The 25204-nt window shown below is 38.7% G+C and overlaps 1 protein-coding gene across 2 annotated transcripts in view; it reads left to right on the top strand.

Moving 5' to 3' along the window:
- FMN1 (formin 1) overlaps nucleotides 1-25204 on the top strand; it is a 444801-nt gene that overhangs the window by 217708 nt on the left and 201889 nt on the right. For both annotated transcript variants that reach the window (XM_080658928.1, XM_080658929.1), the window contains 2 exons: nucleotides 13022-13782; nucleotides 19515-19665. In XM_080658928.1, coding sequence (XP_080515054.1) covers nucleotides 13022-13782; nucleotides 19515-19665 — 912 coding nt within the window. The remainder of the gene's footprint in view (nucleotides 1-13021; nucleotides 13783-19514; nucleotides 19666-25204) is intronic.

Below are 25204 nucleotides of genomic sequence, written 5' to 3'. Positions count from 1 at the left end.
CGAATACAAAATAATATTGAATGTGAACTGAAATTTTTTTTATTTTACAAAAAGATGCAAAGACGGTAGGTAATTGAAAATCTTTGAGAGTAACATTTGTAAGTGAACATAATGGGAGATTTTATCTTGGGGTTGGGGTGGCAGCATTAGGCAAGTGTTCTGCTTTTTTGTGAGGAGTGGGTAGATGTGAAAAGAAAGGACTTGAGCACTTTTTAGGTAGCTGTAAAAAGGCAAGAGAGGTACCTATTAATTAATGTGTAAAAATTGCATGAGAAGAATCTTGACATAAACATCAATGTACCTTGTACATAAGAGGTACCATAGCTCTTGTTTTAGGATACAATGCAGGTCTATTTTAATGTGCATTTCTCAGGCATATGGATCCTATTTAATGCAATTTATTTAGAAGAAATGTTCATTTTTGTTTAAACCACATTGTTTTCACTCATTTTAAAAATACACATAAACCTATACATAGGAGATATATGGGTTGCGCTAGTAGCTTCCAACTGACAATACACTATAAACTCAACTAGTTGCTGTTAGTTGTACCCAATATTATATAAACTCTGAGTGTTTTCCAGTCAGAGTTTCTTAATTTGTTCTGACTACGTTATTCTGAATTCCTTTCACTTCCCATGAAATATAAATTAGGAAACAGGACAGGTAATGTTATCCTCATTTTACAGACTAGAGAGAACTTGAAGCTTATCAATACTGGTGGGATGATAGACCTTGGCATTTTAGAGACCCTGTAAGTAGAGAAAGAACCTGTTCTAATTGCACTGTGGAACAGACTGTTTTTATAGGTGGTATCTCTAACTAAGGGGAAAAAATTATCAATCCAAGGTGTACTTTTAACTGAATACTTTTTTTTTAACTGGCTTAGGAAAAATATTAGTAACTCTTCAAGTTGGCCTAGGAAGAGAAGATGTGAGGTCCCTTTTCTTTACAGAACAGAAAATTAGGACCTTATATTCTTGAAAGAGCTTATTGATCAACTACTTTGAGAAAATCAGATCAATTATAAACAATGTGATAGAAAATAGACCATGAGAAAGAGAAAGAAATGAGACATCACAGTGTTAAAGGCAATGTAACATCCTGCCTAACACTATGAACTTTCAGTAGTCGCTCACTCCCTGGCAATGTGAGAATGACACTGAATGTGGCAGTACCATCTTAGGTAATTACCACTAACCCCCTTTTCCCTGACCTAGAGAGAGAGAGCTCTGGAAATTGGGCCACAGAAGTGAAAATACTATAGCCTTGGTGAGAAAGGTTCAACTTTTATCTTAAGGAATTTGGACATTTGTGTCTCTTTATAACATAGGTACTTCTTTAGACACTTTGGGACTACAGGTTAAATATACTTTTAAAATAACATTAAAGCTAAGTATTTGCAGAACTGCTGAAACACCTCCATGGATGCCTAGAAAACTAGTTTGTAAGCTTCCTAATCTTTTTCTGACCTGTTTGCTTTACAGATGAAGAAAATAGCCAGAGATAAGAAGCAAATTTAAGATCATACAGCAGTCTAATGCTGAACTAAATTGAGGCACTCTGACCATGATTTTAGTGTTTTTCCCATTATTGGACCCAGCCTCTCCAATTATAGTAGAAAATATTTCTCCTTGGGTCTGTTGCTTAGAGAATGAAGACTATACCCAATTTTGGGAGCCCTTTTTTTTGGCATTTCACCTTATGTCTTGTATAATGAGGGCTCCTTTTGGCTCGGGTAAGCAATTTTGGGATATTTAAGACATTTCTTCTCCTAGGTTCCTCTAAGGAGGCATCTTAGGCCAGAGCCCAGATCTTAATGAAAAACACATAAACCCTTTTGTTTGTTTTCCCTGTCGATTACCCTATAATTTAAAACCCATTCAATGGCAGATTTATCAAGTGACTAATCCCTGGGAAAGCTAGAAGTGGCAAAGAGAAGGTGGTTGTGGCCTAGGCACACGTCATTGGTCATTCGTTCAAATATTAACATAGGAAGCCAAATATTCCTTTCTTACTCATGAGATTATATTCAGGAAGGTTAGTTATGAGTGTTTGGGCCTGGAGTGTCCCATTACTGAATAAGCAAGGCAACACAGACAACCTGGGATGTCTTTGCTGCACAAATTGACCGTTTTTAGTTTTCTTCAGTTGTCAATGAAAAAGTTATGTCTGAATAATAACAATCTATAATAATAAAAGTATAATATGCAAATCGACCAAATGGCTGAACATCAGAACAATTGTCCAGATGACCTTCGGACAAAGCCGGGGCTGCAAGAACTTACTCTTGCACTAATTTTGTGCATCGGGCCTCTAATAATAATAATAATGTAAGACCCACATAGCTCAGCTGTGTTGAAAATGAAAAATAATTCACAACTATCTCTTTTCAGCTAGAAATTCTCAAAGTGTGGATGGTTTCTTTTTTTCTTAATTTTTTTATTTATTGATTTATTGAGAGAGAGAGAAGGAAGGAAAGAAGGGAGGGAGGGAGGGAGGGAGGGAAGAAGGGAAGATTGAGTTGTCATTCCACCCACCCATGCATTCACTGGTTGACTCCTACACGCACCCTGAATGGGGATTGAACAAATAACCAACAATCAGGATAATGATCCAAACAACCGAGCTACACAGCCAGGGCGGATTTCTTTTTTAATTTTTATTAAATTTATTGGAATAACATTGGTTTGTAACATTATACAAATTTCAGGTTTGCAACTTTATAATATGACATCTGTATGCGCCATTGTGTGCTTACCACCCAAAACCTGGTCTCCTTCCATCACCAAATATTTGATCCCCTTTACCCTCTGTTCTCCCCTCACTCCTTCCCTGCCAGTAACCACCATTCTGTTGTCTGTGTCTATTGGTTTTGGATGTTTTTGTGTGTGTATGTTTGTTTATTTGTTATTCTTGTTTTATTTTTCACATATGAATAAAATCATACACTTCTTGTCCTTAATTTTTCTTACACGAGACCTGCTGTATTGTAGATACTCATTAAAGCTTGTTTGAGTATTAGATGGTAGAGAGACCACAGTCTTATCTCACTTTGCTATAATGAAGACTTCTTTACAGTCTATTGAGTTTAACAACACCACTATGAAGAGTAAGCTCATAAGTAGGAAATTTATCACAATCACTCTGTCTCCTGAGCCTCTTCTCACTGCCAGAGTGCTATAATTGGTAAAGATATGGAAAATGTTTTTCTAATCAACAATCCTAGAGTCTTATGCAGAAGTTTCATCTTTACTTTTAATATTAGAAAGGATTCAACAAGTAATCCCTCCTTACTTGCTCCAATTGGACAATGCTATTTAAGTGACCTAATACCATTATTAATTTCTTACCCCTTTTCAATGAAAAAAATACAAAGTTGGGAGTATGTGAGGCAAACATAATTGAGGGATTCATTTCATAGTTTCCAAAGTGATACTATTGGACAGATGGGCATTGGCCATAGTAAGGTATCCTTTCATAGAAATGTATGAGTCGAGCCCTGGCCAGTGTGGCTTAGTTGGATGGGCATTGTCCTGTGAACTGCAAGGTTCCTAGTTCAATTCCAGGTCAGGACACATACCCAGGGTGGGGGCTCGATCCCCGGTAGGGGATGTGTGGGAGGCAGCCAATCGATGTTCAGCTCTGACATTGATGATTCTTTCTCTCTCTCCCTCTTCCTATCCCTCTCTCTAAAAATCAATAATAATAAAAGAAGAAATGCATGAGGCGAGAAAGAAATATTAATGTAATTGTTCTAATTACTTGAAGTGCCTCAGTTTGTCAGTTTTAAGGATCAGGATTTACCACCTGTTGCTTCTAAGGTCATATGTACTCTGGAATGGGTCGTATATACCTCATTCTTCTAACTGTAGTTTCAGTAGTGATAATAATAATGCAACATAAAATTCCAAGTCCTCTCTCTTAATAGAGAAGGACTTAGTATGTTGGCTCATTGCCTAGAAATGTACAGTCTTGGGTTTGCTCATTAGTTATAGAATTACTCTTTGGAAAAATGAAGTCTGAAAATCATTTCCATGGATATCCCCAAGTATACCCATTCTGTGACCCACACAATATTTAGTGAGTCTAATAACTTAAAAAAATAAATTGTTACCAGAATCTCCCATGAATAATGATTTTTTTTCTTTTATTTCACAAAAAGTGCTCTTGGCTACAGTGGTTCTTTATTTTGTGTCCCAGGTAGGAACCTCACTCCACATTTCAAAGATTTTTTGTTTGTGTATTTTTCTTCCCCACTACTTCCTTGGATGACTGTACATAATTATATTTGTTTATTTTTGAAGTATATTCCTGAATACTTGTAATAACTATCATATTTCAAAAATAATTTACAGTTTCCATCTGTACTGCATACTGAACTACTGGTGTGTTTTCAGAGCACCTCAATGAGTCTGTTTGGCCTTGTGTGTACTTTTACATTCATAATGAGTATTGGGATTCTTTATTTATATTAGTTAGATAATACTGTACTTAAGTCCTGATGCAACTTTCATGAGCTGAGCTGAATTCTAGGAAGTTTTTGGTTTTTTTTATAATATATTTTTATTGATTTCAGAGAGGAAGAGGGAGGGAGAGATAGAAACATCAATGATGAGAGAGGGGCCTTCTGCATGTCCCCTACTGAGCCCACAATCCGGGCATGTGTCCTTACCAGGAACCAAACCATGACCTCCTGGTTTATAGGTTGACGCTCAACCACTGAGCCACATTGGCTAGGCCTGGCAAGTTTTGATAGAAAGATACAATGAAGTCTTGGGTGTAGGAGTAGCATTTTATAACCAGATTAGTGTTAAGTAATGAAACCTTTCATTTTAGATAATAATAAAATGAAGATTACAGGAAGTGGGAAAGAATTGGCTAAGTGCAAGTAGCTAATGACTGGAGTAATGGAGCAGAATCTACATCTGTTGACCCTCAGGCAGTGTTGCCCTCCCACTTGACTGGGAACCAGAAACCTTCAGATCTATTTACTCAATGACTCCAGTTCTTTTCCAGAAGGATGGAGGGCATATATTTTAAAGAAAGCATCTTTAATGAGAAAGTATCTCCATTTTTGTGTTAGCAGTCTGACTTCCTAAACAGTACTATTAAACAGGGACGGTTACTTATAACTCAGGATCTCGATGAGGTGAAAAGAGCACTAGACTAGGGTAAAAGGTCAGACTTTGAGTCTATCTCACTGGCAATTTACTTAATTTCTTTCTGCCTTCCTTCATCTAGGAAGCAGCTACAACACCAGCATTCTTACAGGATATTGCCATAATTATTTGCATTAATATAATACAAATGCATTGCAAGACATAGGTAGTATGTAGTGTTGCCAGTCAATAATTATGAATTATTATTTTAGCCACTGTCATTTGATATCAATTCAAAATGGTAAAGTGGAAAGAGCATGAATTTTCATACCTGATCAGGATTCAAATTCCTTTCTCGCTGTACAAGTTATGTTCTTATACAAGTTAACACATCGTCCAGAACATCTGTCTGCTTTACAGAGTTGCAAGAACTAAATGAAGGTGCCCAGTGCAGTGTCCGCACACTCACTCTATGTTGGTTTCACTTCCCTCACTATTAGGACTGGCCATCAGCGTGGCAGATAATTACTGGAGTTAGCACTGCTTTTCCACCTGTGTGGTTTAACTTGGACTCTTGAGCACTGTGTGGATTGGGTTTTACTCCTGAGTCAATTCAAGTGCTGCTTCATCTCTTGTTTGCTCTTTATCCCTTCTTTTCTTGCTCTTTTCCTCTATGTCTTTATCCCTCCTAGCAAGTTCCAATTATGGAGATGTGTCAGATGTGTGTCATGTTTCCGAGTGTCCCTGGGATGGCCTCCTAGTTATAACACAATGTGATCTATTTCTGATAAGAAAAAAATGTATTGATCACACTTAATTAAAACCAGATATGGTTAACTTGTGGGATTTTCATCAAACCCAATGCCATTATTTTCATTAATTGAGACTTTTGTTTTTACAGTAGGAAGAGTCAGTTAAGTAGGGGGTTTTTGAAGACTATGCAACCTTTATAAGCAGAACAGAAAAGCCAGGATGCCCACATGCAAAGCCATAGAGCCTTCATCTTCTTGCCTTACCTACGAAGTATGTAAGAATGGAATCCCTTCCCTTCAAGGCATTTCATCTTCTCCAGCCACATTTTCCTTCCCTTCCCTCTGCGTACACTGTTTTCTGAAGCAGTGAAGTTTCATTGTACTTCTGAGCAGTCTCAGGAATTGTCTTTCTTTTCCCACCCTAAGAATGTCATATTTGGAAGAGTACCTGGAAAAGGTTGACTTACTCAAGTTGTATAGCAGATAAACTGAATTTTATGGTCCCTGGCAGCACCCTTAGGAGAGAATGTTCGTAACAACAGAATGCTAATGGATGATTTTTCCACAGTGCTTGGCACTTTGATGATATCTTTCATCAGTGGGCACTTTTCTTTTTGACAGACACATTTGTGGGGACCAGACAAGCTAAAGTCTCCCTCTGTTGCTTGGGTTTCAGTACAATGTGTTCCTTTGATGATATCTCTGAGCAGTGGTAATGTGGAGGATATTAAAAAATAATGAGGATTTGGTAGGGGAAGGGAGGACCAGCCCCCAAGGAGGGCTGGGGAAATTGCCTAGAGCCCAATTTCTAATCAGATTAGAATCACAAACGTGGTTCAATTCTACTGGATAGTTTATTATATTTATGAGAACAGTCTTTAAGCTTACTGTAGAGAGAACACTTATCTACATGAAGTATTTCAAATTGTTAAAATTAAATATGGTCAACATCAACTTTTAGAGATACCTGCACTTTTTAAAAAGCATAGATGTTTTATCTGAATTTTCTAGGCAATAACAACTATGGAATCTCATCGTTTATACTGTGCATGTGGTGACAAAGAGGAAGGCAACCACCTGTCTCTCTATTGAAAATTTTTTGGAGCCCTAACTGGTTTGGCTCAGTGGATAGAGCGTTGTTCTGCGGACTGAAAGGTCCCAGGTTCAATTCCGGTCAAGGGCATGTACCTTGGTTGCAGGCACATCCCCAGTAGGAGGTGTGCAGGAGGCAGCTGATCAATGTTTCCAACTCTCTATCCCTCTACTTTCCTCTCTGTAAATAAATCAATAAAATATAATTTTAAAGATAATAAAATAAAAAATTTTGGAGCTTCAAGTCTAGTTTGGTTGGTAGTACAAAGGCACAAGAAAGTCTTAATATTGAAAGCTAAAGAAATAATTCCATCCAATAAGCATTTATGGATCACTAACCAGCGAAGCAGTGTGCACTGTTCTGGAAGTTCAAACACAAATAAGATATGGTTCCCAACTGCCTAGAGCTTTAAGATTTGCAAAGAAGATAAACATAAATGACTCTAATGTAATGTGAACCTAGCAAGTTCTTTGGCAACAAAATCAAAGGAAAACTTTTGTCAGGAAGAATTAAGAAAAGCTTAAGCCAGAAGGTTCAGTTGAGATGGACTGAATTGTCCTTGGAGCTTTCACTGGGTGAAAATGGAGAGGAAGGGTGTTTTAAGTCGGGGGAAGAGCATGCACAAAAGCTTACAGATGTGGGACTTGATCATATGTTTATATCTGTAATGGTGCAACATAGGAAAGGGATAGAGAAGTATCTGGAGAAGTAAGCAGAGGGCAGGTTTTGAAGAGCCATGTAAAGCATTTAGGCTCACGTGCTGTGGAGAATAACTGTCCTTAGTATTGGTAATGGAGGGATTCTCCCCTTATGGGGACATGTCAGAATCAGGAAGCAGCTTTTTCAAGTAACACAAGTTACTTTGGAGATTCTGAAATGACCCAAGTAAAAGTCATTACCAAAAAGAATCCATTGATATTCTGGTGGTATACTCTCTCAGCTGAGTTTGGAGCACAATAAGGATTAAGAACATTTACTGTTGGTTTTAACTCTGGCTGTCCATTGGAACTTCTTGAGGAGCTCTAAGGACACCATCTCAGGCCAATTGAATGATGATATGTGAGGATAGTCCTGCCCATCAGCGTTTTTTTTTTACAAAGCTGTCTAATGGGAGCCAGTACATTAAACATAAAAATAGTGCCAGTGAAGGAAAAGGATGATTGAAACAGAGTGGCTTAATTGGGTTTAACTCTCTGAAAGATTGTGAATTTGAATCTTGTTTAGAAGGCGATGGGTGTAGGTTAATCGATTATTGCAGGTGGAAAGAGGATGTGATTAAACATGAAAAAAAGAGAAGCAATCAAGTTAAAAGTAAAGGAAAGTAGATAGACTGAATGAAGCCTGGTAGATAAAACTTGGGGAAAACTGGGAAAATGTGAAACCTCAGCACTTATGTCCTTTCAACTTATATATTGAGATGAATGCAGAAAAACAGATTTTAGCAGAGAGGATCAGGGAAAGGGAAACCCACAATGTTTTATATGTCCTAAAGAGCATTTAGTGAATGGAAGGTTGGTTTCTTTTGTCTTCTGTGTACAAACACTGTGTTCAATATGAAAGTAGAGGACACTGAAAAGAGAGTTGGCAGGGTTTAAAAGCATTATGTTCCCTTGACCCAGCCTTAGCTATAATTTTGGCTGTAAGAACCTGGGTTTGACATTTCATAAAGATTCCCGGGATCCCAGGCAAACATTATCCGGCAGTACATGCTTACCCAACAGAAAGTTCTACTCTGTGTTTGATTCAAAAATCATTAACAGTCCTTCTATCTATGGCTCTAGTCACAGGATGGGAAACAGCACATGGTTTCCATGTGCAAAGTAGAAGTGGCACTTCACAGGAAGTAGAGTGAAAAATGGGGTTAAAAACTAGCTTTCCCAAAGGCTCGACTCATGGTGTGCATGGACTTGAGATTCTTCATTTGTAGCAGAGCCAGGCACAATTTGCAATAATTGATAGGATATGGACAGATACAGAATGAATGAGGTGCTTATTACTTTAATCACTTTGAATTACTGTGTCATGCTGAGCTTCTGAACACAACCAAGACAAAATCAGAATGATCAAAGGGGTTGTGAAACTGGGAAGGGCAAAGGTAAGTTGTTTCTTTATGTGGGCCATTTAAAATTTAATGGTCAGAAGGGTTTCTTACTATAAGCTCAGCATATTGATATGGAGTACATGGAAATTCAATATTTCCTCCTTATTTGGTAATTCTTCCTATCAGTGAATACAGTTTGTAAGGAAGCTATTTGTGGGATCTGTGCTTGGTAATCTGTCCTCTTACCTTGAGTGTTTGCAGCAGAGGGGAACTGAGAGAGGGCACCATTTGCAAAGGCTCAGATGCATGAAAGGGCGTGGTCCCTGGAGAGGCAAGATGTTATGTAACATTGGAGTCCAGGACACATCTGGGAGGGGGGCAGGAGCCCAAAGTGGAGAAAGTTGGTAGAAAACAGATGGGAAGAGCTTTGTGTTTTCATGCTAAAGGGTTTTCAGTGTCAGTCTAAGAGTAATGGCCAATTATTGAAAGGGTTTTAAGAAATAAAGATCTGCTTTTTTTTTTTTTTTCATCCTTCTAGAATCAATGTAGCCAAACTTGGATGGGCATGGGAAAAATGAATTAGGTGGCTCTTGCCATTGTCCAGATAAAGAAAAGTTGAGGCAGTGGGATAGGAGGAAAGGGATGAATCAGAGAAATTAATGTAACTAATAGATAACATGTTGGGAATGGGAGAGAACAAGGAACTCAGCATGGTATCCAGGCTTCTGGATGTAATGATTGGGAGGACAAGGGTGCTATTAACTGCAAAGAGGGATTTCAGAGCGGGGATAACTTGAGGTTTAGCAATGATGACTTCATTTTCAAATGTATTGAGTCTGAGATGGCTGATTAAATATGCAGGTAGACCAGACTAGAGGAGAGCTGGAATTACAGTTTGAAGGTAACAATTTGGAAGTTACAGTTTATAGTGAGTGCCATTTTATATGAGTACGCAAAATGACCCTGAGGATTGTATCATTTGAGAAAAGATAAAATGGCAAGGTGGATGCCTGATGAACAGCATGAAAGGAATGAATGGAGGAAGAGGAGTCCACAGATTGACTGGAGAGAGCACAGCAGTGGGAGGAAAATGGGGGTGCGTTGAGAGGGTATATTGGAAGTTTAGGGAAGGAGAGAGAATTTCAAGGAATGGGCAATGGTCAACTTTAATAATGCAGCCCAAAGGACTAGAGGACTTAAAAAGTGCTGACCAAATGTTAACACTCAAATTATGTGGTTTCAATAAGACAGTGGGCACAGAAGCCAGTTGCAATTGGTTGAAAGGAAGATGGGTGAGAAAATAGATAAAGCAAGAGTTCTGTGCTTTATTTTACAAAAAAACTCTGCTGTGACTAGAAAGAGGTAGAGTGAGAAAGAAATGGTGACATCTAGAGGGTAAAGAATGATTTAGATCTCTTTACTTTTGCTTTATATGGATAGAACATGGAGCAGGGGAGTGTGCCAAGAGTCAAAAGCAAGTTGATATGACCACTGTTCTTTTATGTGTCATAGCAAGGAGATAGCAATAATGATAACATAGCACCTACTATGTTCCAACTCCTCTATAAGTTGTTTTACACATATTAACTCATCTGCTTCTCATAACTGCCTTATGAGGTGAATTCTGTTATCATCCCCATTTTACTTATGAGAAAACTGAGGTACAGAGAGCTAAAATAATCTGTGCAATTTGTACTCTGTTCTCTACACTAAGCAAATGCATTCCAGGACCACAAAAACTATATTTAGCTGTGTACATCAGCTTCAGCGGATTCAAAAGATGGTTGGTTGGATGGAAAGCTAAAGAGGTGGGGACCAGGGTCTTTGGTATAGTTACAGGCCAGCTATGAGATAAAGGAAAAGTTTCTCTGCGAGCATGACCTTACAAGTTTTTCATATTATTAACAAGTTGAAGATTGAGTAAAATAATTGGTCCATCAATATTATTTGGCACTTAACCTCCTTGGAGGAAAGTTAGTTGGGAATAACAACCAAGAGTTAGTTTGTTGTGGCCGAACTGAACTATTCACTAAAATGAAATGGTGGCAAGTAATTCAGGATGGGAATCAGTCTTGGGCTCTGGGTGGAGGTGGGCAGGGGAGAGAGACGGAGAGGGAGATGGCATAAGATGTTGAAACAAAGATTATCTTGATCACATAGTTGAGTGAAGCTTGAAATTACTTCCAGGCATTTGGTAGTGGAACTCATGAAAGATCGGCTAAACGATTGTATTTGTAGGACATTGTTTATACTGACTAAGCGTTTCCTCGTTTGGTGCCCATCACTCTACAAAGGTGGTATGATTTGGAAATTTCAAAGAATTAGAGGTCTGTTCGTCTCTTACTGTAATATTGTCATGAGCAACAGTAGCTAACAGTACCATTTATTCAGAACTTACTATGTTTCAGGTATAATGCCTGTTGCTTTATAGAAGGTATCTCCTTTTAAAAACCCTAGAGATGGTTCACTATTACCCTCACTTTACATTTGAGGAAGTTCCGGCTTGAAAACACAAAGTTACCTGCCCAAGAACATAGAGCTAGCCAGTGGCTAAGCAGACGTGAACCAGGTAGCATGAATCCAAAACTCAGGTACTAATTTCTCTGTGTTAGACAGGAAATACATGGTGCCCCGAACTGGACAATTTTTTCTGAGTTGGATCGGGGCTGCCATGTCCACATATGAGAAAGTCAGCTTCAGAAAAGCCTTGTCTCTAATTCTATGGACCATAGTTATTAGGGGGTTGTCTCATGGGGGGGGAGGGGGGGGAGGTGAACCTAGCAAAAATACAGTAAAAATGTCTTAATGAAAGTAGGAAATCTTCCTATGTCTTTAATCTTTTCTGACTAGTCAGTTAAAAATATTTCTTTACCTTTTCAATGCAAAATGGATCTATCCTTGTATACACTTTGGTGTTGTAGATATTTGGGGGCTTAAATTAGAGTGAAGACAGTTTTGTTAGACACAGGAAGGCTCTTGGGACAGTGACTGAATATAACTGTGGCAGTGGTTTATATCCATCTCTTCAGTACTACATACATGCTGTGCGGGCTGCTGGGATACAGAAATTAAGGCACTGTCCCTGATTTCATCTCATGGAGTTTACAATTAGATGGGTAGGCAGAAGTTAAATAAATACACTGGGAATATTTAATTACTCTTAATTAGATTTCTGAAACTCTAAATAAAATTGTAAATTTGACTGCTTCCCAGTTAATTGTAATAGGCTAAGTGGAAATAGACTAGTTAATACTGGGAGTATGCCAGGTCTGTGCTAATAAGTATAAAACCATAGACTCAAGGCATTGAAATAACTGAAAACAGAAAAGTATTAAAAAGACTGTCATAAGTATAGTTTAAAATGCTGGGTATATAGAAGAGAAAAATAGCAAATCGTTATATTCTCATTTTCTGTGCATTTATATTGCTTATTTATTACTATATTGTGAGTGGTTATGAAAGATACAAATACTTATCATGAGCAGCTTTGTTATGGAAACTTTTAAAGAAAATACACATAGATCATAGCTTCTTCTTGCACTTTTTGTTTCTGCTGTGTTGACCGGGAAACCCCATAGAACAGACATTCTGAAGAAGACTGTGAGAACAGCAGTTCCAAGGATCTCCAAATCTAATTTTTTCTTAAAATGTTCTTTTTCCAAACCAAATCCAAAAGTAATAAAAGATGTAGTCATGCATGTTCAGACCTTTATTAAAAATTTTGTCTTGCATTTGATATTAAAACCGGGTGAAAGTTCTTAGATGACAGTTTTACTTTAAGCCTTAATCCATGATAATTATTCCCCATGAGTTCATACTGGATGAAATTCTGCCTCTACTCCAACTGTTTAAGTCCTTGGAAAATTCATAAAGTGAAATTTACACCCCATTGGATTCTCAAAAGGACGTCTGTGTATTGCCCCACGTTTCTGTGAGCTGTGCTCGGGTGGCACGGGGAAGGTATTAAATTTTTTAATTTCTGATATTTGTTTTTATAAATGCTTTCCTCTCTTTCCCACTGCTATCTCTCCAGGTTCAGTTTGAACTTCAGGCCTTTCACATCCGGGGTGAGCATGCAGTGATAACAGCAAGACTAGAAGAAACCATCGAAAATCTCAAACACGAGATAGAGCACGGATGGCGAGGAGGATGTGAAGAGATGAGAGATGTATGTATCTCCACCAACGATGACTGCCCTCCCAAGACCTACAGAAATGTGTGCATCCAGACAGACAGAGAGACTTTCCTCAAACCCTGTGAAGGGGAAGGCAAGACAACCAGAAGTAACCAAATAATACCCAAAAAGCTGAACATCTCCTCTTTAAGCCAACTTTCCCCCCCAAATGACAACAAAGACATCCTTGCACCACTTCAGTCTGTGGAATGCATCTCACCAAGCCAGGAGAAGGCATCGCCTCTCCCCCCAGCTCCCCCCCCACCAACAGTCATCCCTCCCCCTCCTCCCCTACCACCTGGGCTTGGACCTTTGCCACCAGCACCTCTGCCACCACCTGTGAGTGCAGGGCCACCACCACCTCCGCCACCTCCTCTGCCTCCAAGCGCTGGACCTCCCCCGCCTCCTCCCCCACCACCACTGCCTATCTCACCCATTGTGCCCAGCAGTGGGGGGCTTCCTCCTGCTCCAACACCCCCAGGACTTGTGCCCCCACCTCCTCCTGGCCTCTTCTTTGGAGTCGGCCCTTCATCTAGCCAATGTCCTCGGAAGCCAGCCATTGAGCCCAGTTGTCCCATGAAGCCTCTGTATTGGACTAGAATACAAATAAGTGATAAGAGGTAAGCTCAACCACCACCCCCGCCCAGCCCATTTTCAGCTTGTGAATTCCCAGATTTGTGCACAAGTGATGTTTTATCCTTACCAGTTTAATTTCTATATGTGCAGTGCAGCACTCATTCTCAAGTGTGGTACAGTGAATGCCTTGGAGTGTTTTGGGGAGATGTTGTGTCCCCACCACATCTTGTCTTACTCTCTATGGTTTGCTGCTGAGAGAAACAATGTGTTCAGGGTCAGATCCCTCTCTAAGATAAACATTCCACTTTATAGACTAGAGAAGAACTCAGGTCTTAGCTAGAACCTTCTCCAACATTCCTACAATTAGTGAGTAATCACAAAGACATTGAGCTGGAATCTATACTGTAGATTCACTGAAGATTTTTAAAATATCTGTCTTGTCTTTAGATAGTATCATCAACCATATGATCTGGTTTCTAATAGGTATGTGTAATGTTTCATTTTTTTTATTACAAGAACAAGACAGCTGAGTCATTAGTTCTTCAGGTCAGAGGGGAGTCTTAAAATAGAAACTCTCTAATTAAACTCTGGTTCCCCTAACTGCTCAGCGCCCTCATCTCTTATACCTTGCTGCCCGTCAGAGAAAGTGCCAGTGTGTGAATAGCTAAAGAACACCTACCATTTGTATAGCTTGTTAAGCTGGGTCTGTAAGGCAGCAATATATGGTTGTTTGGAAACTTCCAATCAAACAAATTTGAATGGGATTTCTTCTGTCTTATTTTGGAACCTGTTGAGAGGATAATGAGAGATGCTGAGTTGCTTCTTGACTACTCTCTACATTTGAAGTTCATTTGTTTACAGAGAACAGAAAATACAGAACACATTTTTTTAACAGAACACATTTTTTAAGTTAAGTTTTGTTGTGTTTTTTAATTTATCTTTATTGTTAAAAGCATTAAAGGTGTTCCCTTTGTTTGTTTGTTTGTTTGTTTGTTTGTTTGTTTTTGCCCCCATTGACCCCCTCTGCCCAGCACCTGCCCCCCCCCAGGCCTTCACCACTCTATTGTCTATGTCCATGGACTATGTATATGTCCATGTAAGTTCCCCTGTTAATCACTCCCTTCCCATTCATCCCCTCACCCCTGCCTTCCCTCCGAAATTCGCCAATCCTATTCCATGCTTCTAAGTCTCTGGATGTATTTTGTTCATCAGTTTATTTTCTTTATTAGTTTCCACATATAAATGAGATTATGTGATACTTGTCTTTCTCTGACTGGCTTATTTCACTTAGCATAATACTCTCCAGGTCCATCCATGCTGTTGCAAATGTTAAGATTTCTTTATTTTTTACAGCCTCATAGTTCCACTATGTAAATGTACCACTACTTTTTTATCCACTCATCTGCTGATGGCACTTGGGCTGTTTTTTAAATTATTCACAAATCCAGATACAGTGGTGAATTTTTTAATTTATATAACATTTTACTTAGAAAAGGCAGGACATTGAAGAAGATAACATATAATTCACAATTACAAAATAATTGGAAATCAATATAGGAGTGGGAATACTAAGCATATAGTGAACTAAGTTGATTGATTAAGTACTTCATATTGGCCCCTTTCTTCTCACCAAAAAATAAGGGCCAAGAGTTTATGTGGGGAAAACCCTGATACTTTTTTAAATGTTGATGCTTTATCATTTTCCAGGTAATGGTCAAAAAAACATGAGATGACCCTGAAATAGCTTCTACCATTAGCTAAAGTACTAGTATTCCCCTTTTCCCATTCAAGACTCAGATGACATTTCCTAAGAAATAATTTGCCAGAATATTTATTTGGAATTGTGTTCCCTTATTAGTGTCCTGAAATTAATGTGCAGCCCTTCCTGGGTGATGAATCCCACCTGTTCAGACAGCACACATTGCTGTCCACACCTGTGTCTCACACCTGTGCCCACACTTCATTCCCCACAAGACTTTCTGAGCAACCACTCTCATGATTGCAGCAGGGCTCTTACAGTGCTGCTAGGCGCTATGGGCCCTTTATCAGGGTTCAAGGTGGGATGAAGTCAAGCTGCAGGTAATCATTGTTGGTGTTTTTCCTTCCTTATGTACTTGGCCATTTTGAGAAAGAAAACAATTGAATGTTCAAGCTCTTATCAGTTTTACCATAAGTTTAGGGCTTCAATTTTGAGCCTAATGAAAAGTGGATGAATGTACTGACTTTTCCTGACCCCGGACATCAGGAGATCCCTACTAGGTGAACTTGTCAGCTTGAGCCTGACTTTGGGGGAGCAGGAGGCTTCCCGCTGTGATGTGTGAAGACTGGGACATGGCACTTCCTGCTGCATCACACATTTCATCTCTCTTATTATGGCAAGAGTTTTTGTTCCTCAGAGCATGACTACTTGTTTTATTTTATTTTATCTTTTAAATATATGGATTTTTTTATTTTGAGAGAGAGAGAGAGAGAGAGAGAGAGAGAGAGAGAGAGAGAGGTGTGAAAGAGAAACATCAATTGGTTGCCTCCCATTTTCACCCTGATTGGGGATTGAATCAGCAACCTGAATGTGTGCCCTGACCAGGAATCAAACTGGAGACCTTTCGGCACATGGGACAGTGCTCCAACCAACTAAGCCACAATGGCCAGGGCCGACTACTTCTTTTAAATTAAAATGGTCTAAAGATTTTGTGTAGTATTTATTTATGGAAAAAAGTAAAATTATTTGGGATGTGTTCTTTCAAAGGGGACGAAATGGTATTTTAATATTTTATATAACTGGACATTGTAAGCACTTTGTATAATGTACACATGAAAAGTTTTGGTCTTGGTCTACTAGGAAACTGGGAGTAAAATATGAATTTTTCCCATGTTATATATACACGGCCTCTCATCCACCTAGATTGCTTTTCACTACTAATGAGAACTGATTTTTATCTCTTGTCATTTTGCTTTTTAAAAAAATCTATTTTCTGATTTCTAGAAAAGGGGAGGGACATTTAGTTAATGAAAAAGAAATCTTCATCTATCTACTTTTTCAGCTGCCTGATAAATATCTATCTTCCTAGTATCTTCTCCTTCCTCCTTTCACTTTCCCCCTCATCCTCCTTCCCCCTTCTCTATTTCCCATCCCCACTCTTTTTTCTTCCTCTCTCCTTCTGCCTCCCTCTTCTTCTTCTTTTGAGCTAAAACTATAAGTTTAGTGGTCAGGTAAGAGTTGACCATGAGAGCAGATTGTCCATGATAAGTGAGTTCTTGTCACTGCCCCACGAAATGCCAGTTACCGCCAATTCACTGAGAGGTGGTATTTCAGAATTTCTTTATTCATTATTGGAAATGTATTTTCCCATAGAAACAATGTTGTAAATGGCAATGAAGTGCTCAGCCTGACTGCCAGACCCAATTTGCTTCAGAACATGAGGTATAGCACTAGTTGTACTGTCCCAAGCTCAGTCCTTGGAGCTGGGCCAAGCAGTACAGGTACAGAAGTGATGGGGGTGAGTCTGAACAATCTGCCTTATGCATCACATCACCTCCCTCTAAGCATCCTCTCCCCAGCTTCCCAGAACTTTTGTGAGCTCCAAACCAGCAGCCCTAAGATCCCCCTTCCTGAGTGCAGCTGAGATAAACACCAATTGAAGTTGAGTGACAGAGGTGGGGCCTGAGGAAGAAGCATGTAAATGGATGTACTTCATTGAAAATGTTCTAGCCCATAGGTGATGATTTCACAGGTATTTATTATACTCTTATATGTTCTAACTCACATATGTCACATAAATGCTCTTAAATGGCTCAAATGTTATATTATAAAAATTATAATTTAACAAGTAGAGAGAAATGAATGTGCCCAGAACCAAAATGTCATATTTCATGGGAAAGGCAGACATGTAGCAAAATGTGAACACAGATCTGAAAAGCAATTTCAAATATTAAATCATCTTTTAGTATCAAAATTGTACGGGCCACTTTATATAATAATAGATCTTTTAGTTTCCATTGATTGAGAAAATATATATTGAAACAAAGGTAAGTACTTATAGATATTATGGATAATAACATCTACATATGTTTGAAAAACAAACATGTAAATGAGATATATTTTTTTTCTATCTGTGTGCATTAAAAGTGTTTAAAAATAAGATTAAAAAATAAGTTAAGAAATCAGACATTTGAGAGAAAATGTGTTCTGACTAAAGGGAGTCTGGATCTTAACCCATCCGTCAGCTCCCAGAAGCAGGTCTTCTGTATCTGATTTTCCATATCTTCATCTCTTTCTTTGTTTCAAAACTAAGGTGACCCTGTTCTTTCAAGACAAAGCAAAACAGTCTCCCCATGGCTGCTTTAGTGGAAATCCCAGTGAGGGCCATTTTTATTATTTGGCTTGTTTTGGTTTTTTTTTTCCCCCATATATTTTTATTGATTTCAGAGAGGGAGAGAGAGATAGAAACATCAATGATGAGAGAGAATCATCCAATCATCTGGCTGCCTCCTGCAGGCCCCACACTGGGGATTGAGCCTGCAATCCAGACATGTGTGCTGACCTAGAATGGAATTGTGACCTCCTGGTTCATAGGTCGATGCTCAACCACTGAGCCATAATAATTTTTATTAATAATACTGTTGTTGGAGCATGGTATTATAAATCAAATATTTCTAAATGAGCACAGCCTATTCACATATTACAGGTCCTGCACTTAGTTAACCAGAAAACCATATTTAAAACCAGTAGAAGAAATCCAAAGAGAGGCTAAATCTTTACCTTAGTACTTCATTTTCATTCTGTTTAAGAATTATCCCATCACTGTCTCAAGATTGGTTATCCCTCAGCCTTTATTTGATGCCCATGTTTACTCACCATGGAAATGCTACAGACTGAGGGAGAAGCAGCTCACATGGCTCTAATAGTATAAACTGCAGGATTTCTGGTCCCACAAAGTTCCTTTCTCTCTAGATCTCTCTATGATTATTTCTAATGACCATTCTGTTTTGGAAATGTATATTTGCTTTAATGTTCTATATTATATTTTGATTTTAAAAAATGTGTTTTGCCCTGGCTGGTTTGGCTCAATGAATAGAGAGTCAGCCTGTGGCCTGAAAGGTCCTGGGTTCAATTCTGGTCAAGGGCACATGTCAATGTTGTAGATTCAATCCCCAGTGTGGGGCAGGCAGGAGGCAGCTAATCAATGATTCTCTCTCATCATTTCATCATGGATGTTTCTATCTCTCCCTCTCCCTTCCTCTCTGAAATCAATAAAAATTTTAAAAAATATGTGTTTTGCAAAAAGCTTTTCTCCGAGCTCTATTAGGGATGTGTGTGTATATGTATGTGTATGTATGTATATATTTTTGTTAATCCTCACATGAGGATATTTTTTCATTGATTTTTAGAGAGAGTGGAAGGGAGGGGGAGAGACAGAGAGAGAGAAACATCGATATGAGAGAGACACATTGATCGGTTGCCTCCCAAACACGCCCTGACCTGGGGCTGGGAATCGAGCCTGCAACCAAAGTATGTGCCCTTGACCAGAATCAAACCCAAGACCCTTCAGTCACATCCACTGAGCCAAACCAGCTAGGGCTGTGTGTGTGTTTTTTGTTTGTTTGTTTGTTTTAAATTAAGAACTCTATTAACAGGTGCTTGCAGTTTACTGACCTTTTTTATAAAACAAAACAAAAACAAAAACCCAGTTGTAAACTTTTATTATTTTTTTTAATGAGTTAAAAAATAAATTAGAGATTGTGTTTATTCTTTTCTCTTGTCATTTTCTCTTTTAAGCCAAAGTGCTACACCAACGTTATGGGACTCCTTAGAAGAACCTGATATTCGGGATCCTAGTGAATTTGAGTATTTATTCTCCAAAGACACAACTCAGCAGAAGAAAAAACCACTGTCAGAGACCTATGAGAAAAAAAACAAGGTCAAAAAGGTACTGTGTGATTATCATAATCATTGTAATCATATATAAATAACATACATGGGAATTCATTATGTGCTGCTGGTTTGCTTTCCTTGCTTTCAAAAAAAGTTTTGGAAGATTTCAAGTCACAAATGACAAAAAGGAGCCAAAAGTTTGAGCACGTGTGCTTGCTATTTCAGTCATAGCTCCTGAACTTTTAAGCGATTTCCTTAATTTAATCTGAACCCTTTTTTAGCCATTAATTCTATTGAAAAAATATGGCTATTTAAATTTAATTAATAAAATTAGATAAACAATTCAGTCCTTCAGTGCCACTAGCCACTTTTTAGTTTTGTTCTGTGGCTAGTGGTTACCATATAGCATAGATATAAAACATTTCTGTCATTACAGAAAGTTCTACTGGCTAGCACTATCCAAGCATCTGGGATATGTTGGTGAAAAAAACACACCCAAAGATTCTTGCTCTTTGGAGCTTATATTAACAATCAATATTAAAAACAAAAATTAGATCATGTAACCATGATTTAAGGAGGATGGGCTTTGGCATGGTAGCAATGAGGCTACAGCTTTAAATAGAGTGTTAGGGTAGTCCTCATTGAGAAAGGTGCCTTCTGAGCAAAGGTTTGAGGACTTGAAATCTGAGGCTCCCAGTCATCCCATCAGTTGTCAGGTAGATGTGAAGTTGAATCACAATCGGGCCATGCACTGGCTATGTAGCCTAAGTCAAAATTCTTCCACCCTGTGTCTCTGTCCCCTGACCATGACATGAGATGGCATCTGCTCCTATTGTTATTCTAATTATTAAATAAGAATATATCTATATACATCATGCTTAGCTTTGTGCCTGGCACACTGTCTGCACTCAGAAAATGATGGCTACTCTCATTTTGCTTTTGTTGCTGCCACTGCTGTTATTTCTCTGCATAAATGTGTGTTTTTTTGTATGGAGTTCATTCTTTTTTCTCCTAAGTGTTTTGATAATAGCCTAGATCCGTGGTCGGCAAACTGTGGCTCGCGAGCCACATGCGGCTCTTTGGCCCCTTGAGTGTGGCTCTTCCACAAAATACCACAGCCTGGGCGAGTCTATTTTGAAGAAGTGGCATTAGAAGAAGTTTAAGTTTAAAAAATTTGTCTCTCAAAAGAAATTTCAATCGTACTGTTGATATTTGGCTCTGTGGACTAATGAGTTTGCCGACCACTGGCCTAGATGGTGCTGAGCAAAAGAAAAGTACTTGGTTCTGCTATTGATTTTTTATTTTATTTTAATCCTCACCTGAGGATATTTTTCCACTGATATTTAGTGTGAGTGGAAGGGAGGGAGAGAAGGAGGGAGAAAGAGAGAGAGGCGAGAGAGAGGGGAGGATGAGAGGGAGAGAAGCATCAATGTGAGAGAGACACACATTGATTGATTGCCTCCTGCACTCACTCCAATCCCACCCAACCGGGACCAGGAATCAAATCTGCAACCCAGGTACATGACCTTGACCAGGAATCAAATCCATGACCCTTTGATGCATGGGCCAACACTCTAACCATTGAGCAACACAGGCCAGGGCTCTGCTATTGATTTGCCATGTGAGCGTGGGTAGGTTTTCTTTCTTCTCTAGATCATTTTTTCCCTTTTCTATAAAAGAGGACTAATAATATCTGAGTCCACATGACTCACCAGGATGTTGTGAAATTTAAACCTAAGAGGGTTTGAGGAACTGTTTTGAAAATTTTGTAATATTGAGTAATATTATCATCAACTCTTCATTCTTAAATTATACAGTTGGGCTCATCCCCTGGTTCATATCTCAGGTAACACTGTGATTATGAAATCAGCTGTGCCTTACAGGGAAAAAATGGCAAAAGTCTGAGTGCAGTTTTCTGTTAATGAAAGATTTTCCCACTGAGTTGAATCATGAATGAAAATCATAATCAAAGTTTTTCATCTCTTAAATCCATTGTAATTGTGTTTTTATGAGAAAACAGTGTGATCCTGACAATAATTAAATTTCACAACAAACCTTTTGAGAAAACATATTGCAGCCCTGGCCAGTGTGGCTCAGTTGGTTGGAGCATTGTCTCATACACAAAAGGGTGGCGGGTTTGTTTCCTGGTCAGAGCACATGTCTGGGTTGCAGGTTCGATCCCCAGTCAGGGTGAGTGTGGGGGAGGGGCAGCTAATCAGTGTGTCTCACATCAATGTCTCTCTCTCTCTCTAGTTCTCTCTCTTTCTCTCTTCCTTCATCCCTCTCTAAATAAAATAAAAAATAAAAGAAATAAAAAGAAATATTGCATGGGACAGTTTGAATTTTTCTACTAAAACAATTCATTCCAGGCAAGAAGTCAACTGATATACTATAAAATGTATTCCCATGCAGTTAGATTTGTGTGGGATGGAAATAAGTGTGCTTTATGGGCTGGTTGGCTTTTCAAATACTATCTACAGAAACAGAAGACTAGATTCTATACAACACACAAACGAAGAACCTCTGTATTCCAGAAGCTCACCTCAATTTGCCACTCCCAGGAAGTTGCCTCTGTCTAACCAGGAACTCTGCTAAATGCATTCTTACTCATTATCATATTAAATTTAATTTCGTTCTCTGTTTCTTTCCAGATTGCTATTTCTTCTTTTGTTTCTCTCTTTGGATGCTTGGTAACATGTTGTTATTATTTCTGTTTTGGTAAATGAGTATTTTTAAAACATCAAAGTATTTGGTTGGTTGTTCTTATTTCTTATCTCATAATTGTTTGCCTGTTCGACAAAGGATTTTCACAAAGCCAGTTAGTACTTGATGTGTTTATTTTGTTTCACTGTCTGAGGAAGAAAATACCCTTCATTTGAACTCTTTAATCTTTCTGAACAGTGAGGTTGCTGTTAACTTGTATAATCGGCACCTGTATAGTTTCCACTTTTTTCTTTAAGTAGAGCCAAGAATATAGGCCTACTGGGCTAGATGGTCTTGAGGCTGCTTGAAGTTTTAGTGAGCTTTGTGGTCTACCTTAGAGCTGAGATTTTAAGTTTTAAGGAAAATAACAAGCTGAATCAAAGCCAGAAAACTCTAAACCTGCCTCCTGTAGGCCTTCCTTCCATGCCTGTGGCCAGATTTCCAGCATCAAGTTGGATTCCAAGAGTCAGATATTTGTTTCCTTTAATCTTAAAATGAAAGTGAATTTTGGAGATTGTGAGCAACTGAGGAGTTTCAGCATTGGAGGCTAACTTCATCTGCTTAAGCACAGAATGGTTACCAAGATGACCAGGAGGACACTTGCCAAATAGATCTTTTCTAAGGACTAACGTGGAGTATATGTCGGAGATAGAAAGAGCCAGCATTCTGAATCTTGACTGTGAGCTTAGCGGGCACTGAGACGTACATGTGAACATCTCTTAAATGGAGCCGGTCTTCATCTCTCTCCACAGACCACATTCCTAGTTCAGAAATAACTGTCAAGATTCCGCTGAACACAGATACTAGTACTAGTTTCTAGTTTCATCTTCTGTACTAGCATTTGATGTTCCCATCAGTGGCACTGGTTTAAAGTAAACAGATACACATATCCTTAAATTGGGCAGGTACCCTGTTCTATACCATAGCGTCTAAGAATTAGAAGGAACCTTCCCAATCATCTCACTGAGTACCCTCATCTGGCACATGAGAACCTGGCCTAGGAAGATGAAGTGGCTTCTAGGGTTTGCACACTTTTCCTGGGGCGACATTGATAATGATGAGCCCTTGAGAGGATGTACAAGAGCCGCAGCATGTTCATTGCCCCTTTATTTACACAGTAATTGGCCACATTGGTGATGGTAGCAACATTTATTGAGATGAATGATTTGATGTTTATAAATGAGATTAGCTATTACTAAAATCATCAAAAAATATAGCTTACACTTGTGTAAATTGAAAATATTTCCTACATTGTAAAAATCATCCAGTTTTCTTCAGGGTCTTTCAATAGGAAGCCAAATCTTTGAATAAAAAGATGTTTTGCAATTAACTCTAACAGTGAAATATGTAGATAGGGAGCTGTTTCCCTTTGACTCTACCAATATTTTAAATATTAACTGTAAATAAATACTAACCATGACAGATTTGTTTTGGATACTAAGGCATGTGCCAACGTCATTTGTGGCACCAGTCCATTCTGCCAGGACAGACAGAGCCACCACCAAACTGAGAGCCAGGGTTCAAAACATCAGCCCTTGTTTGCACCACCAGAACATAGTACTGTCTCCTATTTATTGCTCTGTGATAACCTGCAGAGCAAGTATTTAATTGTCACACACTACTTCCTTCTCTATAAAATAAGGCATAACAACTCGTTACAGGGTTGTTATGAGGGTAAAGTGAAATCATGGTTATGGAAGTGCTTTAAGTATTCTCTAGAACTATGTATTAATCTCTTAGTTTACGAACTAATATGAAAGCTTTGCAAATACATTTTTGAACATCGTTGATTCCCACAAGGTTGTTGAAGATCTTAAAACATTAGTATGTCCATTCTTGAAACTGTTTGCAAAGGGTAATCTCCACACCATTTCTGTTTTTCAGTATTTATAGAATTCCACAACTTTCTCTAATGACACATACAGACATCTAATGGTTCATCTTACATTGGTTTATATAGTCTCTCTGTGCTGTAAAATAAGTTTCCACTGTCAATATGCCCCTATTTATACTGCCTCTCAGCTACATTTGTTCCTGGGAAAGACAGGTCAGCACCTTGACAAGGAGCCAGAAATCTGCCTTCATTGTCTGAGATTCTTTCTCCTGGTGCCTGTCAAGAAAGTAGCTACTCTGATAAACTCTCCAGTTGCTTTTTAAACTTGCCCAACAACTTTCAGAGAATCAGCATGACCTGCCAATATTATTCTTCTCTTAAAATGTCACCATCTCACATTGAATTATAATCTCTGTGCTCGTTCCCTCCTCTGTAAGATACGTGAGATCATTCCTCTCCCTCGTTTTTGATAGCTATTTCTTAAGAATAATGAACTAATGGCTTTTCCCTGAGCTCTTGGGGGTGGGGGTGTGAGTCGGGTGGGGAGGAGTGGGGATGGCTCAGCAGACACTAGTCTGTTGAAAAGTCCTGGAGCCAAAAGCCATCAGTTGTAATTTGGTCACTTTGGCGATGATCTTAGCTGTAATTCTCGAATCCCAGACTTGGTGTCTCAGTTGAGTGGGGAGAGAAGGGTGGATGGAGAATGTTGTTTGGAAGCCTGAACATAAATTTATAGGGTTTCATAACCTGTTGCCTTCCAAGTTTATATAATTTCAGCTTTTGTGTACAAAAATAATTTCTCCATCTGCCTGGGTAAGGTATGTGCATTATTTCCCCCTCCAGGAATGGGGGTGAGTTTGCAACCCCCTTTATATTTCTCATGTGTTGAAAAAATGAGCAGTGGAGTTAGGGGTTATCATCTATAAAAATGAGTGAAATAATTTGTGTGTGTGTTGATTATTGCACCAATTTATGACCTGGAGGTCATTAGTGCTATGTCCAGATTCCTTGAGTGACACCTGGGATGATTGGGGCTGTCCTGTTTTTCAGCTTAAAG

Source organism: Plecotus auritus (assembly GCF_963455305.1).
Source record: "Plecotus auritus genome assembly, chromosome: 1".
NCBI lineage: Eukaryota > Metazoa > Chordata > Mammalia > Chiroptera > Vespertilionidae > Plecotus > Plecotus auritus.
Note: the sequence above shows the minus strand (reverse complement) of the source record. Positions and strands in the feature narration are given on the sequence as shown.